Source organism: Heptranchias perlo, chromosome 15, assembly GCF_035084215.1.
Source record: "Heptranchias perlo isolate sHepPer1 chromosome 15, sHepPer1.hap1, whole genome shotgun sequence".
NCBI classification, from domain to species: Eukaryota; Metazoa; Chordata; class Chondrichthyes; order Hexanchiformes; family Hexanchidae; genus Heptranchias; species Heptranchias perlo.
Window position 1 is genome coordinate 43219878 of NC_090339.1, and position 17709 is coordinate 43237586.

General features: G+C 40.6%; 1 protein-coding gene across 3 annotated transcripts in view; it reads left to right on the top strand.

The window, feature by feature from the left end:
* The window catches only part of thoc2 (THO complex 2), a 131532-nt gene that overhangs the window by 25678 nt on the left and 88145 nt on the right, over positions 1–17709 (top strand). For all 3 annotated transcript variants that reach the window (XM_067997134.1, XM_067997136.1, XM_067997135.1), the window contains 4 exons: positions 6563–6684; positions 11021–11154; positions 11871–12037; positions 13147–13239. In XM_067997134.1, the coding sequence (XP_067853235.1) occupies positions 6563–6684; positions 11021–11154; positions 11871–12037; positions 13147–13239 (516 nt within the window). The remainder of the gene's footprint in view (positions 1–6562; positions 6685–11020; positions 11155–11870; positions 12038–13146; positions 13240–17709) is intronic.

The window sequence follows — 17709 nt, forward strand, 5'->3', positions numbered from 1 at the left end:
TTCCATCTGTGCCTCTCTTGGCATCCTCCAAAGGGCCCATCGAGGCACTCATCGCTGCCTCCTTACGAGCAGCAACCCCAAATGACCCATCCTACTCTCTCTCCGACCTTACTGCCCAGTGCGCCAGCTGGGGGCTAATTTCGCCCATCTCCTTCCCGTTGTCCTCCCAGCGCTGTGGTCTTTGCCAGTGGATCAGCTATCACTGCCCCTCTCCGTACCTCCCTCCAGAATGTCCATTCACTTGTCAACAAGTCCCTTGCCATCCAAGAGCTTATTGTGGATGATTGCATTGACATCATGGCCTTGACAGAAACCTGGCTGACGGATGATGATTCCTTCCCCCTTAAAGAATCCTCCTCGCCTGGCTATATCTTCCACCACTTGCCCCCCCCCCAAACCGCCATGGTGGTGGTGTGGCCCTTATCACCAAATCATACTTTGGTCTGTCCCCCTACTTCTTTGGCACTTTCTCTTCCATTGAGCATCCCACCTTGTTCCACCCCTCACTTATTTTTAAAATCCTCATTCTCTCCTGCCCACCCAAGTACTACGCTAAGTTTCTCACCGAGATATCTTCACTGCTTTCCTCCCTCGGCCTCTGCACCAAGTGACTTCTCATCCTTGGTGATTTCAATCTCCATCTCAACTCATCATGCTCTCTCCCCTCTGAGTTCACTGCCCTCCTATCCTCCCTTAACCTCTCCCTCTGTATAAGCTCCCCTACCCATATTCACGGCCACCCCCTCGACCTTGCCATCTCTCCGTGCCTCTCTACTCCCGTCATGTCAATTACGGCTAAGGCCATCTCTGATCACTTCCTTGTATCCCTCTCCACCTACATCCCCCTTCCCCCTCCCAACCCCACTTACTTCTGTGTCCACCCCTGAAATAAAACTCTTTCCTCAAGTCACAATTGCACTTTCAAATTCCCAATTGTCTAACCTTTGGCCCTCCATTCATTTCGACATTTCTGCAGCTACCGACATGCTCAATCAGACCCTCGCCTCCACTCTTGATACCCTTGTCTCCATTAAAACCATTATTCTCTCTCACCATGGTCTTTTCCCCCGGTATGGCCCTCAACTCTGCTCCCTTAAATCCAAGGGACGCAGACTTAAACGTTTATGGCAGAAAACTGATTTAGCTATTCATTACCACATCTGGTTGGACCACATAAAGCACTGTCGAATCCTGCTCTCCTCTGCCAAAACTGCTCACTCTTTCAGTATCATCCTGGAATGCAAAGATAACCCCCGGCTTCTCTTCTCCACTATCAACTATTGTCTTGAACCCCTCTCCCTTGCCCTCTCACCTCCAATGAAAAGTGCAAGGAGCATTTTCTCACTAAGATTGAGACCATCGATTCAGCTGCCTCTGCTGCTTCTCTCGCTTCCCCCAGCTCACCAAGCCAAACTTCCCCTAAGGTCCCCTTTTGCCCTAGTCTTGAACTCGCATCTTTCTCTCCTTTCTCTCCTATCTTCCCCTCATGCCCTCTCCGAGCACAATTTGTCCATGTGACCCATCTCCTGCTCCCTCAACCCTATTCCCACCAAACTGCCTGACCATCCAACTTTCCTTCCTGGCCCCCATGTTAGCTGATATTGTTAACCGTTCCCTCTCCTCAGGTACTGTTCCCCCTCCCCTTCAAATCTGCCGTCATCACCCCCCTTCTCAAAAAAGCCACCCTTGACCCCTCTGTCCTTGCAAACTACCGCCCCATCTCCAACCTCCCTTTCCTATCCTAAGTCCTTGAATGTGTTGTCGCCTCCGAAATCTGTACCCATCTATTGCCCAACTCCATGTTTGAATCCCTCCAATGAGGTTTCCACCCCTGCCACAGTACTAAAACGGCCCTTATCAAAGTCATAAATGACATCTTATGTGACTGTGACGATGGTAACTCCCCATCCTCATCCTTCCCATCTTGTCTGCAGCCTTTTACACGGTTGACCACACTGTCCTCCTCCAATGCCTCTCCTCCATCGTCCAGAAGAGTGGGACTGCGTTGCCGGGTTCCATTCTTATCTATCCACTTGTAGCCAGAGAATCACCTATAATGGCTTCTCTTGACTCTCCCGCACTGTTAGCTCTGGAGTCCCCCAAGGATCTATCCTTGGCCCCCTCCTATTTCTCATCTAGATTCTGCCCCTCGACAACATCATCCAAAAACACAACGTCAGATTCCACGTATACACTGACCCAGCTCTACCCCACCACCTCCACTGTCTCTCATTTGTCTCACTGCTTGTCCGACATACAGTACTGGACGAGCAAATATTTCCTCCAGCTAAATATTGGTAAGACCGAAGCTATTGTCTTTGGTCCCCCCCGCAAACTCCGTTCCCTTCTCTCTGGTCACTGTCTGAGGCTGAACCAGACCATTCGCAATCTTGGCATCCATCCTATTTGACCCTGAGATGAGTTTCCGACCACATATTCGCTCCAGTACCAAGATCACCTACTTTCACGTTGCCTGTCTCCGCCCCTCCTCAGCTCATCTGTTTCTGAAACCCTCATCCATGCCTTTTTTACCTCTAGACTCGATTTATTCCAATGCGCTCCTGGCTGGCCTCCCATCTTCCAGCCTCCATAAATACGAGCTCATCCAAAACTCTCTTGCCTGAATTCTAACTCGCACCAAGTCTCGTTCTCCCATCACCCCCATGCTCGCTGTGACATACATTGGTTCCCAGTCCAGGAACGCCTAGATTTTTAAAATTCTCATCCTTGTTTTCAAATTCGTCCATGGGCTCACCCTTTCCCATCTCTGTAACCTCCTCCAGCCCGACAACCCTCCTTGATCTCTGCACTCCTCCAATTCTTGCCTCTTGCGATCCCCAATTTTAATCGCTGCACCATTGGCAGCCATGCCTTCAGCTGCCTAGGCCCTAAGCTCTGAAATTCCCTCCTAAAACTTTCCGCATCTCTACCTCTCTCTGTTTAAGACCCTTCTTTAAAAGCTACCTCTTTGACCAAGCTTTTGGTCACCTGTCCTAATACCTCCTTATGTGGCTTGGTGTCAAATTTTGTTTGATAATGCTCCTGTGAAGCGCCTTGGGATGTTTTATGACGTTATAGGCTCTATATAAATGCAAGTTGTTGTTGAGTTCAATCTCCTGGTCACTAGCCAGTGGCTCCTGCTGCAAAGCGTAACAGGAATAGGTTCAGCTGTGTCGATCCACCTGTGGAATAGCCCGTCAGCATGCACCATCATGGTTCAAATATGAAGCGTGGCAACTTTGGTGAGGTGCTGGTTAGGGACTGTCACCTGTGGAATTGTATATTTGGTGAGGAGAAAATGAGGGTGGCGACAAAAGGGAGATAATGAGCCAAAACAAAGCACCCAGTTCATTTCTCTCTGAGAATTGTTAATTTTTTTTTTGTTTTTGCATTTTATTTTTTCAATGTTTTAATAGATTTCTAGTTGGGTACATTTACCAGATTCTTAGTATTTGCTCATTTTTAGCCACAGACTGCGGCAAAAACTATTGTGACAGAGACAGTTTAAGGTACAGCAAGCTGTGTTTGCTACAATTTAGAAATTCAGTACTGCTTCTTTCACCTGCCTCTTCCCCAACCAAGGTTTGGTAAGGAACAACTCCTGAAATTTAGTGGACCAAGTACAATCAGGGTTCCTATGTTACTATCATATGTTTGAAAATCTGGGAAAGTGACCCTGACTTTGTAAGGACAGCAGTGCACCTTTTACTGATAAACTCAGTTATCTGTGCAAGCCACTTGCACCAGACTTGTTCAAAACATGGAAGAGTGTATACAAGTTAAAACATATATTGTTAGATTTCTTTCACATCAGTGTACAGCAGAGGGATAAAATGTCATCCAAATGTTGTATTCCATTTTTTACTTGAGAAGAAATTTTGGTCATGAGTTTTGAATGGGTAGAGCAGAAATTAGCTTCTACCTGGTTATTTTGTTCATTAGCTTAAAATTGTAAAAATAAATTCTACATATTTCTTAAAATTCCTGATGACTTTACTTGCTTTCTTAATCCGACTGCAAATCTGACATTAAACTGTAGGAATAGAAAAATCATGGTATCTGCAATGTTTCTTGTTGTGCAATTGGAGAATAACTCCAGTCGTAACAGTAAGAGTCCACTAGAGGGTGAAATTCCTCTACGGATGTTTTGTGTGTTGGCTCCTGATTTAGCTTTGCTATGCAGAATGGCACTTGAGTTTGGAGAGAAGGCAATTTCACAGTAACTGGCACTATAGTGAACAAACTGCAATATTGATCATTGCAAATAAGTTTGATTTAACTATCAGTTTCATAAATAAACATTTGCTTGTTCATACAAAAATGTAGTGGTGAAACAGCACTCTCCTCACAGCTCTCATGTTTTTATTTGCAATCAATGGGAGTATCTTAGTTTTCTTTCTAAGAGTCTATACCTCTGCTTGCCCATTATCCCAGATGAAGATTGAGGAGAGCTCCAAAAAGAACACCTCAAAGTACTGAGGATTCTTTGCAGTTTTCTGAAATAGACATAGCTATATCTTAAAAGGCATTTCTATGGATCTCCTGTGGTGTTGCTCTTTGAATTGGAGAATAGCAATTTATGCTCTGCAGTGTATAAGTTATCAGGAAAACTGATTTGTGGCTGAATATTTGAAATTGTATTTTTATTGCACAGTATCTTATTGCATAGATGGGTTAGTGGAATGTACAGACATGTGGAAGATACTATGTAATGCAGAGAATGTGAAGGATTGTTTTGCGTTCCAAAATACAAAAAATACAAGAAATGTAAGTCTCCACTCAATGGAAAGACACTGAACAGAGAGATGTAAACAGAGAGATGTAGAGGTTCAAGTGGAAGTGCGACTGCAGGTAGATGAAGTAATAAAAAGACCAGTAGCATTTTACGTTTAATAGGGGCACAGAGTACAAGAGCACAACAGTGGTTAGGTTAAAGGTAGTGCAGTTTGGGCACTCATTAGAGAAAGCACATCAAAAGCCTTGGATACCATGGAAGAGAAACTGTTGTTAGGAGGATAGATTTGAGATACTAAGACTATTTTCACAAGAACGTAGAAGGCTAATAGGCGATTTAATATAAGATTTTAAAATTGTAAAGGGTTTTGATGGAGTGAATTGGAGAATATTATTTCCTCTGGAAATTGATAAGTTGGTCATTTTCTTTTTAGAAAAAAGAATACTTTGCTGCAGAGTATAGTTGAGGCAGAGATCATTGTATCATTTAAGGGAAAAGTAGACAAAACATTTGAATCAGATGATATGGGGCTATGGGGGAAAAAGTAAAAGAGTGAGTTTTTGGATTGCTTTTTCGAGCACAGACAAGATGTGCAGAATGACCACCTCGTGTGCTGTGGTTCAAATAGTGTGGGACTGTTAACAATACTTTTGGATTCAGATTGGGATTTAGCAGCAATTATGATTGTTGGCCTTTGGTAGTATTGGGCATATGGAGTACTGTGAAAGGGTTACCTGGTTTTGGGTGTTAGGGGTGGAATGTGGAATTTGATTTACTGGGTGATTCCTAGGTTAAGGCACGACTGGAGTGGGATCAAGGGATATGGCCATACTGAGGGCAGCGGGTTCTATGACATGGCAGCACTGGGATGCTGGGTTTGGAGTAGTGGGGTAGGGATGTGGTCTCTTCCAGTGAGCATGATACTGATATCTTTGAAGAATTGGCAAAGGAACTAGTGTCTCAGTATTGGAATTGGAGTGTTTCATGCTGGGAGTGTGTTGGGGCTTGTAACACTGAAGAGGTGACCCTGGCATCATTAGGAGGGAGTTGAGCAAGGTTACAGGAGCACTGGAGGGAGTTCCCAGGGTCTGAGAGGATTGGTGAGGGGGTTCAAGGGTCTAGAAGCATTGAGGTGGGTATGAGGTTCTAGCAGTATTGAGGAATGGTTGGATGTGATCGTTTTCAGATAAACTAGACCAGTTTATGTGGCCAATTCTCAGTTGTTGTCTCTGTTTTCCTCCTAATGAGTTCCAAGCCCTCAGTCCAATTTCTGACCTGAAGCCAGGTTTTAAGTGCAAGAACTGTTAATGCAGTTGCTGACTTTATCAGCGTGCATTGTTAAGTGATTTTCGTGCTTGAAATGATGGAGAGCTGCTTCGAGAACCCACAAGGAGGGCCAGCTGACAGTTGGAGTCAATCTAGGAATGGGTTGGTGAGTGTGGTGATGGCCAGGAATGGGTCAGATTACATGGCAGCTAAGTATGGACTGAAACCCAACTGGGAAAGGGGGAAGATCTCTTTCTTGCCACTGCCTTGCTCCGCATCGTAATGTGTTTTTCTTTAACTTTTAATCTTTGTCATTCGCCTGTGCACATGCAGTCATGCTCTCTCTTATGCTCACTCAATCTTGAATATTTTATCACATAATATTTGGAATAAATGTAATGGAGTTTTTTTGCTTGAATTTGCAGTGTCAGTCTGTACTATGTGAGTAAATTGTTAGGTTATCCGTTTCAGCAGTAGTGTTGTATTACGTCTTGGTTGCATTGCCATGCATAAATAGTTAAAATGCCAAAAACAGTAATTTGTTCCAATTTTCTTTTACAGTTTTTGGTTTCAGACACAGTTCTCAAGGAACGACTGGATCCAGAGACATTGGAATCTCTTGGACTTGTAAAGCAATCTCAGCAGTTCAACCAGAAATCTGTTAAGATCAAAACCAAACTATTGTAAGTCATTATTTTTTTCTATGTGGTTGAAAAAATATAAGCTGTGATGATATAGTAATGGATATATTGCTGTGACTGAACTTTCATAAAGATTTAATTTACTGTCAATACAGATCCATCCAGGTTTTGGTACTTGTATTGACAGTTCATTTTCACTTCAAAATAAGTTCATTCATAGGTATTTAAGCAGTAGAAATGTCATTTGAACATTTTACTTGAATAACTTTTTTTTGAAGTGTATTAATCTAAGCCTTGCTGTGCCATATAGATTTCTACAAATAAGTCATGTCAAGACTAATTGGGACTTCTAAACCAGATGTTACACTGCCTATTACAGCATCCCAGAGTCTTAATTTTTTGGCTGCTCTGTATAGAAAAACTCAAGAATTTGTGTTAAACTTTGAAATGGACGAGGATTAAAATAATTTGCACTTGATGAGCAGAAATCTGAACAAATGAAATATGTTGGCAATTAAAAATTTGACCTTTAAATGACTGAATATTTCAACAAACTGTTTTTAAAATTTTACAGTAATTGAATGGATGTTTTGTGTCTTGCAGAGTTGACACTAACTCTAGATTATTCAGTGGTACACTTTTCAACCAGTACATTTGCCTGCTTCCTGGTTAATAAACTGAACTGTGGAAATTTCAACTTTAAACTGTCTGTAGAATGGCATGGTAGTAACTGATAGTACTGTACCAGCTGGGTCAGAAACAGGTTGAATGATAATTAATGAACATATTCACTCAGTTGGTAATTGAGTGTAATTGAGCAGTATAAACCAGAGGGTTCCTGGTTCAAATTGTTAATCTGTGAAGTAAGCTAGTTTCAGTCGAGGTGGCAGTTGGGATGCTAAAATTAGCCTCTGTGCCCCTGGACTATGTTGCTGTTTCTGATCATAATTCAGTAACTTGAGCTGGATGGTGTGTGTGGATATCCGAATGTCCTGTGGCATTGCTAATGGTGAATGGTAGAATGTGTTGTTTTATAACAATGTGAGTGTGACACTTACAGGAAGTGTGAACTAATAGCACCAATTGGCTCGCATACTGCTTCCCCCACCTTTGCCGCTGTGCCCACACAGGTACAGGAGTAAGCCATTCAGCCCCTCGAGCCTGTTCCACCATTCAGCTAAATCATGGCTGATCTGTATCTTAACGCCTTCGTTCTCTAACCCTTAATACCCTTGCCTCACAATAATCAATCGACGCTGATGTTGTGTCGCTTACTCTATTTCCTTCTTCATCCATTTTATTCTCCATGCACTGGAACTGCCCTTTGCTTTTCATATTGTCGATAGTCATCTGTTCCCCTAATGCCATCCCATAACTACTGCCCTCCCCATTGCCATTGTTTATCTAGCCCTCTATAACCTTTCAGTGCAGTGTCATTTCTCATAATAGGGCGGGAAAGTAGAGTTGAAATAGATGATCAGCCATAATTTTATTGGATGGCGGAGCAGGCTGGAGAGTCCATATGGCCGCCTGCTCCTATTTCTAATGTTATAACACTGACCACTCCAGTGCCTGGACCCTCACCACCCACCGTCACCTGCGATTCCCTTCACCCCTTCCTCCTGCTCTGATCTCCTAATCTTCATTCACTTGGAAGGGTAGTAAACAGTGAGGAGTATAGTGATAGACTTCAAGAGGATATAGACAGGCGGACACATGGCAGATGAAATTTTAACGCAGATAAATGCGAAGTGATACATTTCGGTAGGAAGAACAAGGAGAGGCAATATAAACTGGAGGGCACAAAAATTCTAAAAGGTGTACAGGAACAGAGAGATCTGGGGGTATATGCGCACAAATCGTTGAAGGTGGCAGAGCAGGTTGAGAAAGCGGTTAAAAAAGCATACTGGATCCTGGGCTTTATGGAGTCATAGAGTGCAGAAGTATGGAAGTCATGATGAACCTTTATAAAACACTGGTTCGGCCACAACTGGAGTATTGTGTCCAGTTCTGGGCACCGCATTTAGGAAGGATGTGAAGGCATTAGAGAAGGTGCAGAAGAGATTTACTAGAATGATTCCAGAGATGAGGGACTTTAGTTATGAGGATAGACTGGAGAAGCTGGGGTGGTTCTCCTTGGAACAGAAAAGGTTGTGAGGAGATTTGATAGAGGTATTCAAAATCATGAAGGGTCGAGACAGAGTGGATAGAGAGAGACTGTTCCCACTGGCGGAAGGGTCAAGAACCAGAGGACATAGATTTAAGGCGATTGGCAAAAGAACCAAAGGTGACAAAAGGAAAAACTTTTTTACACAGCGAGTGGTTAGGATCTGGAATGCACTGCATGAGGGAGTGGTGGAGGCAGATTCAATCATGGCCTTCAAAAGGGAACTGGATAAGTATTTGAAAGGAAAACATTTTCAGGGCGATGAGGAAAGTGTGGGGGAGTGGGACTAGCTGGATTGCTGTTGCATCGTGCTGGCGTGGACTCGATGGGCCGAATGGCCTCCTTCCTTGCTGTAACCTTTCTATGATTCTAAACCCCCAACCAGTCACTTATCCCCTGCTATGTATGTCCTCACCTAATCAAGCCAGTCATACTCGCTCTTTCTCTACCCCTCTTCGACCATTGCCATTCTGTCTCCATCCCACGAATCCTCCCAACCTTTCCAAGCGCTCCTCTTTGTCAACAAGCTATCCCTTTTGCTACATTCTCTCTCCCCGCGCCCCACCACCCAGTCTCACCCTAAAACTACATTCCCCGACCTCTTCACCACCCCCCCCCCCTCCCCCACCATCGCCTTTTTGCCTCACCAACCCCCTCTCCCCACAACATTGGTTATCAACAGTCTATGCCACCTTCCTACCAGTCTGATCATAAAACTCCACTCACTTGTCTCTTTCTCCCTGCTCCATCACCACCACGCCCCACCATTGGCCTCAGTCCTTGTGCCCTCCCTCTTGACCCAGCCACCCAACCACAACTTTCATTGTCACCCACATTCCTCCTCCTCCTCTCCCTACCCCCCCAAACAATCCCGCATCTATGTCTGTGTGGCCTTGAGCCTTGCCCTTCCTCCATCCTGTCCCAGCCAAACAGTCTCGATCTGCATTGCACTCCCATGGCGCCTCAGTAGCAAGCATTTTATTTGACACTTCGCCAGTGCAGCCAAATGGCAATTTGTTTTTTTGAAGCGCTTATTATGCTATAAATAGAACCAATCATTACATTCTATATTTAGTGCTATGAACGCTTTTTTAAAAATTCCGTTTATTGGCACCAGTTAACAAGAAGGATGTAATTCGAGGATTGCAAGAGGTCCCAACATTTGATTGTTGAATTTTCTGAAGCTTGTGGAAACAGTTGAAAGAAAACACAGCAAGTAAAATAAAAACACAAGTGAACAGCCTAAATAATAAAAATTATAATTTAAAAACATAACTAACACTACTTACAACAATGCTATCCACAGAAATGGAACCGAGAGACAAACCTTGTAGTAGTGCCACCTAATGTTGGAAGATCTTATAGGTAAGTATAATGGTAAGTATGGATCATTTAGAAGTGTGACAAAAATTGTAACACAGGTTGTAAATGTGACAACGAAGTATGTGCAGTCGCATCTAACAGATGTGGCTAAATTATGATTGTATATAAAATGTATATTTGATGAAGATGGTGAGATCAAATAGTCTGTCTGCACTCATTCTGTGCTCGAAATGAGGTCTGTTAGTTATAGTACTCAGATCAATTGGCATCTATGGAACTGTCTCCCTACAGGAATTGATGTAGGAGAAAGAAAGATGGAGAAAGCTATCAAAAAAAAAAGCATAACTCTAATATATTGAATTGCCCAAAATTTTGGGTTGTTTTAGATCATTCATGATAGGTCTGTTAAATTCAATATTCATTATGCATTTGAAACTGCAGTCTTAACTATTGCAAAAGGAGGAGCATCAATATTTGCTTAATTTTTTCAATTTGTGTACGATTGACATGGGTAGTTTTAATATTTATATTTGCTAACTTATCACTTGAAGCACTCTGGTGCAGTGTGTCAGTTTGTATAACTGGTTTATGCCCTCTATCTCCTGCATGCTGGGTTCACGATTTCAGCTGGCTTTTGATACATGCAAGGTGAAGCTAAAATGTTTTCCTGTAGTATGGGAGAAAAAAACTGGGTCATTCAGGTTGTTGTTGTAATATTCACCAACTGGTTACTGAGATTAAAGAGTACAGCATTGGCACACACTTAACGAGGTAGGGATGTGTGTGTGCATGTGTCTGAGTAGAACTGAAGGTTAAGGAGAAATCTAAGTATGTGACAACATGTATGGAATTTTACAATAATTTATTCACTCACTCTTTCATTCTTAGTTATAAGCAGCAGAAGTTTAATTTGTTACGTGAAGAAAATGAAGGTTATGGAAAGCTTTTTACTGAGCTGGGCCAAGACTTATCCGGAAACCTCACAAGTGACCTAATACTAGAAAACATCAAATCACTTATAGGTAATGTGCAACTGAAATGCACCAGAGAAATAGATCACTAAATGTGATCCTTAATCAATGGCATTCTTGCATATACAGCAAATGGTTCTTTTGCTATATGTCTTTGTTCTTGAGTCTAGGTATTGATATATCATACATTTAAGATGATAAGTTTGGGATTTTTGATTATCTGCAAACTTCCATTATCCACCATGGGTCCCCTCTATAATAATGGACAATGGAAGATCCACTTCAAAATGTACCAAACGTTTGTTTTGTTTTTAACCTAATTTTTTTAAGGATACTTTTAAAATTAATAAGATCTACTATTGTCAGTAAAATTATGACATCATTGCGACTCGTATTTTATCACCGTAAATGATGCTTAGCTTTTTGCGTAAATTATTAAAAACTTACGTTTGAAGATCTTGTAGAGTCCGATAAAATAGTTCTAGCCTTGCTAAGAGCCTGGTCATCTAATAGCAAATAAAGTGAAGTCACTTGTTAATGCTGGAAAATATTTTATAATTTGGGTTTATTTGCTTTAAGTTTTTAGAAAAACTAGTTTTCAACTTTGTAATTGTATGTAAGATAATCCTGAAGTTCCTTTTTAATGAGAAATTTAAGTTGTCCAGATTATCAGCATATTCATTTGAAAGTAAAATGCACTTGATACTTTGATGTAGCCATATTATGAAACTTTTATGGAACTAATGAGATTTGTCCTGTTTTTGAAGGATGCTTCAATCTGGATCCAAACCGAGTTTTGGATATTATCCTAGAAGTTTATGAATGTAGGCCAGAACACGATGACTTTTTTGTACCTTTGATAGAGTCCTACATGTACATGTGTGAACTGCAGACTCTTTGTCATATCTTGGGCTTCAAATTTAAATTTTATCAGGTACTGTAGAAAAATGTCCCTTGTTTTTAAAACAAGAGTTTAATTTGCTTACATGTTTTGTAATGGTGACATGTAGAGTGAGTTAACCGGCTCGCAAGCAATGGCACTGAATAGTGATTAACCTATGATAAGCCTTGTCGGTGAACGTTTCAGAGTTGAACTTACAAGGTTTATTTTGTATTTTTATGACCAATTATTTTTTTTAAAAGTTGATTGTTGTTGACTGGAGGTACTTATCTGTTTTGATAGTATATTCTCTCGCCTCCCTCCTGCACTGTAGAACTGCTCAGCTGATGCCTTTTAGTTCTAGACTGTGGGAAATGGTGTTGAGAAGACAACCTCTCAAAACTGAGGTGAGTACCTGCATTCAACGATATAAACTTGTCTAGTTAAAAGGTTGTATCATTATTTTTCTGAATTTTCTGTTTTGTTGCATTATCACTTTTCTCGGTGGTGTAGATATATTTTCCTTTTGTGACAACTGTATGTAATATTGTCACCCAGAATTTAATTTTTCACGGTGGTCATAGTTGAAGCAGTTATATGCCTTAATTTGGCAATAGTGCTAGAAATATTAATGCAATTTTGTTCGTCTGTTAAATCAGTTTGTTTTTTTTAAAAAAGTACATGGACTTCAAATGTCTCACTCCCACGAATGACACCATCGGTTTAATGATAACACATGATACTCCCTGGTGTACAACTACTTTTCCTTTTTATTCATTCATCTTGTGCATGTGAAGAAAAATGAACTGAAGCAAAAATAGTAATTGGCAATTTTCTGCAAGAATGTGATATTGCAGATTACAATTTGTTTTTGTCGTCTTAAACTAGACTTTATAATCATTGCTCGATCTTTAAGTGATTGTGTAAATTTTGTTTAAAACTGAGTTGAATAAATGTGTTGAATTTTATTTTCTTGTGATTTTTAAAATAAACAGTGATGGTTGTATGCTTTTTTTTGTATTCTCTTTTTATTGCATTTGATAGTGTATTAATGGAAAGAAGAAAGTATTGAGGAAAATGTTTTGTATGGCTTAGTGAAGAATCAAAGTACTGTGAACAACCTAAGTTTTTGCTGCTTAATCAAACTTTTTTTTAAATTTAAGGAACCAAATGGAGAGACTCCATTTTCACTTTATCGGGTAGCTGCGATACTACTACAGAATAACTTGATAGAGCTTGATGACCTATACGTGCATGTAAGTGAACTAATTATTGAGGTTGTATATCATGAGTTTTCATCAATTTTCTAAAATAAAAATTAGTGTGCAGCATTTTTTATTTAGTTATCAAGAATTCCTGTTGGCATTTAAGGTTAAAAAAATTATGCTCAGCTGTGCGATGCGGTTAAGTCTAAATGCGATGTGTTGACGCTCTAAACAGAAGAGTAATTGTTCCAGTATTCTAACAGCAAGATGGTTATCAATGGAAGGTTAAGATCCCTTAAGGATGCAAATGGGGTTGAAATTGCTGATGAGCAAAAATGACATAATAGTAAATTATTTCCTGTAAGAATGCACCCCAGAAGATGCTGGTAGTATCACCATCATAAGAAGTTCTGTGATTGTACGTAATGATTTTGACATCACTTGCAAAAAGTTCCTAGGTGGTGGGCCGCCTTTAACTGCTTCAGTGATGACGCTCCCACAATTGTGCTTGATAGGGAATTTTGACCCACCAACTATGAAGAAATGGCAACGTATGTCCACGTCAGTATGGATGGGAACTTGGAGGTGGTGTTCCCACATTCTTCTTTGGGTAGAAGAAGTTCTCTAACATGTCCCAATACCTGGTTATAATATGGCATCTAAGTGTTATGCAGTTGTTGAAAGTTTGCTGCAAACCCCATGCATCTTGTGATGCCTTTAAAGAAATATTGCACCTTTTTATTTACAGATTTGGCCCAGGTCAAAAAGCTGGGCATTCATATCAGATGAGTAGAAAAATTGGAATTGAATTTGTTGATTATTTCTAGCAATGGAAATTCTGCAGTAGCAGGCTGATAAGTTAGTAGTACCTGGACCCAAGGTTTAAATTTTGGGAGTGTTAAATATAATGATTTTGGGGAACTGTATTAAGTTCTGATAATCTTGGTTCAAACTGAATGCATAGTCGTTGAGGGCTGTAATGTAAATGTGTTGTGTTAAATTATATCTGTACTCTGTATAAATCAGGAGTAGTCTAGTTTTTATGGGACCTTCAATTGTAAACAAAACTGCTCACTTAAATACTCCACCAGTCATTGCCTCCTGTTTATTTCTCTGTATTAATACCACGAACAGCCAGTGAGCTTCAGGTGTGACATTTGTGTTTTTAATGGGAATGATCAGTAAACTATTCCAATTCAATAACTGGAATTTCTCTGATAGATGAGCATTTCATTTTGATCTAGCTTGGATGTTCAAGGTCTATCTTTCAAATGTAAAATTTCCACTGGTAATTGTTCATCCTCTCCCAACTGAAGATGTTGACCATTCTTTGGGGAATGGTTCCACGTGTACTGATACCTTACCAAAGTGACCATTATTCATGTGTGGGTCGTGCAGTGCATCTTGACAGGTTATTTGACTGTCAAGACTTTACAGTGTGCCCAATCCTTCTGATGTGTCTGCATGCCCACCTTCAGAAGTCACTGGAATTTGATTAGCTATAGGAATCCTGGTCCATTAACTCCTTCCCAACAGTGATGCTGGGGTCAATTGTAGCTCCCCTCCTCCCGTTACCATTCCAACTATCATCAGCTAATTTGATGGATTGGAACTGGGACTTTCCTGATCTGAGACTCAGCTACTCACCAGAAAAATTCACTTACAAAGGAACATAAGAACAGGAGTAGGCCATTCAGCCCCTCGTGCCTGCTCCGCCATTTGATAAGATCATGGCTGATCTGTGATCTAACTCCGTATACCTGCCTTTGGCCCATATCCCTTAATACCTTTGGTTGCCAAAAAGCTATCTATCTCAGATTTAAATTTAGCAATTGAGCTAGTATCAATTGCCGTTTGCGGAAGAAAGTTCCAAACTTCTACAACCCTTTGTGTGTAGAAATGTTTTCTAATCTCGCTCCTGAAAGGCCTGGATCTAATTTTTAGACTGTGCCCCCTACTCCTAAAATCCCCAACCAACGGAAATAGTTTCTCTCTATCCACCCTATCCGTTCTCCTTAATATCTTATAAACTTCAGTCAGATCACCCCTTAACCTTCAAAACTCTCGAGAATACAACCCCAACTTGAGCCATGGAAAAGCCCAAACGACACTTACTAAGAAATGAGGTTGCAAAAACTGCCTGAGGTTTCTTTTGAAATGATTAGAAATATTTTGTAATGAATAGTACAATGAAATACATTGGTCTACAGTTTTCAAATAATGGCATATGGCAAGTTTTGCATAGGGTAAAATATTTTAAAAATAAGCATTTTGACAGGCAGGCAAAACTTTTCCTTGATCTTTATTTCTACTTCACTCACCATGGGTTTAGCCCTTGATCACCATTACATAACCATTGCCATTTTATAAATAAGGATTGATATATATACACACAAACAAATAGCACTATTTCTAATTGAATTTTGTCCCTTTTGGAGTATGCATGATGTCAAAAGAAATACGAGCTCAGTTAGATAGAAAGAATAGATCTTAAAAAGGACAGCACTTTGCTAGCTCATCTAGAGTGGAGTAATAGTTTTATAGATGGCTTCTTTCCAGAAATCAGTATTGAGATCTCTCAGCCCAGTGAGATTTTATAATGGTGAATTTTTGATGCTAAAGAAATTCTTAGATTTTCTAGCTCGTGAACTTTTCACCAAAATTGAAGCGTAACTTTTAGGTTGCAGTATACAACATATAATATACTTAGCTAGCATTTTTAGTTGTGCTGGGAGTTCCAACAGCAATGCTGCTTGTTTGTATAACCAATTGAGATGTTGGTATGTAGCCAGGATTAAGAGAAATTAGTCCTTTTGAACTTGATTTTAGTGTCTTGAATGTTATTCTAAGCCTTAAGATTTAGTATTTAGCTCAATTTAATAAGTGATGTGCCCACAGGAAGCATTTTGCAGTAGCGTGAAAATCAACTAATTAAGATGGGTCATTCTAATCCAATTTCTTGGTACAGGATTGTTATGTCTGGGCTAATCCTATCCATCTTCTCATTACACGTGTCTTGATGTCATTCTCCTTTTTGCTTTTGACAAAGTAGAAGATATGTCATAGATCCTAATGTGATATATTTGTAAATTGATTGAACTTGACTGTATAACACTTAAGTGACAAAACTGTCTGATCTGATCTGCATAAGTTCTTAGAATTATATCACACTGGGAAATTTGAAAATATGATTATTTTTGCAGTCAGCTTATGGAACTGAAAGCTATTTGACAAGTGTGCTGTGATGCCAGAGAGGTGGTTGAAGTCACCTGATGCATTCACTGTATTGTGTTACACTCACTGTACTTTCTGGCATGTAAGTGGGATTGGAAGGTGATCAAAAGTGGTGGAGCATAGCATTGTGATAAGTCAGAGAAACTAGGTTGTGCAGGAAAATGAAAAGTTACCCAAATCTGGAGCGTGGATTGAGATTTGTAGAGAATTGATATAAAATATCACTGAAAGAAGAAGGAATATTCCAAGAGAATAGAGTTTAACCTGGAGTCAGAGAATGTGATGCAACAGAAATTAAAAATCAATGGTAAAGTGAGGGATTTTTTATTGTTTCTGGTTTCCAGCATTTTTGAATGTCGATGGGAGATCAAGATCTTGGAATGGACTGAAGCAGGAAAGAAGCTTACCAGGTTCTTAATCATTTTGGTGGGCTTTTTGAGTTCTGTTGGAATCATTGGAATTGTAAGGCTGTAAGGTTTGATCGTGTGTTTGTTACAATTAATAGTAATCTATTTACTTTTTTGCTTCGGAGAAGGCCAGCTTTTTTAAAAAACTCAAGACAGGCATTTCTGTGGCCGCAGACGAGTCCAGGATGGTATGTTGTCTCCCTGGTGCTAGGGTCAAGAAAGTCACTGAGCGGCTGCAGAACATTCTAAAGGGGGAGGATGAACAGCCAGAGGTTGTGGTCTATACCTGTACCAATGACATAGGTAGAAAGAGGGATGAGGTCCTGCAGAAAGATTTTAGGGAGTTAGGAAAGTGATTAATAAGCAAGACCTCAAAGTAGTAATCTCCGGATTACTCCCGATGTCACGTGAGCATAGAAATAGGAGGATAGAGCAGATGAATGCGTGGCTGGAGAGATGGTGCAGGAGGGAGGGGGCTTTAGATTACTGGACATTGGGACCAGTTCTGGGGGAAGTGGGACCTGTACAAGCGGGTTGCACCTCAACAGAGCTGGGACCAATGTCTTGTGGGGAGATTCACTCGTGCTGTGGGGGAGGGTTTAAACTAATTTAGCAGGGGGATGGGCACCTGGATGTAGCATTGAAAAGGAGAAACAAGGTGCACAAAGGATTAGGGAGACAGATAGCACTAGAGTAAGAAATAGTACGATATTAGGTGGGATCAGATTGAGAGAATACAAGGTCTACGACAGGTTTATAGTGCATGTGTGTAAACCCACAAAGTGCAGTAAGCAAGGTTGGTGAGCTGCAGGCATAATTAGCCACATAGGAATATGATGTTGTGGTGATAACTGAGACCTGGCTCAAAAAAGGGCAGGAT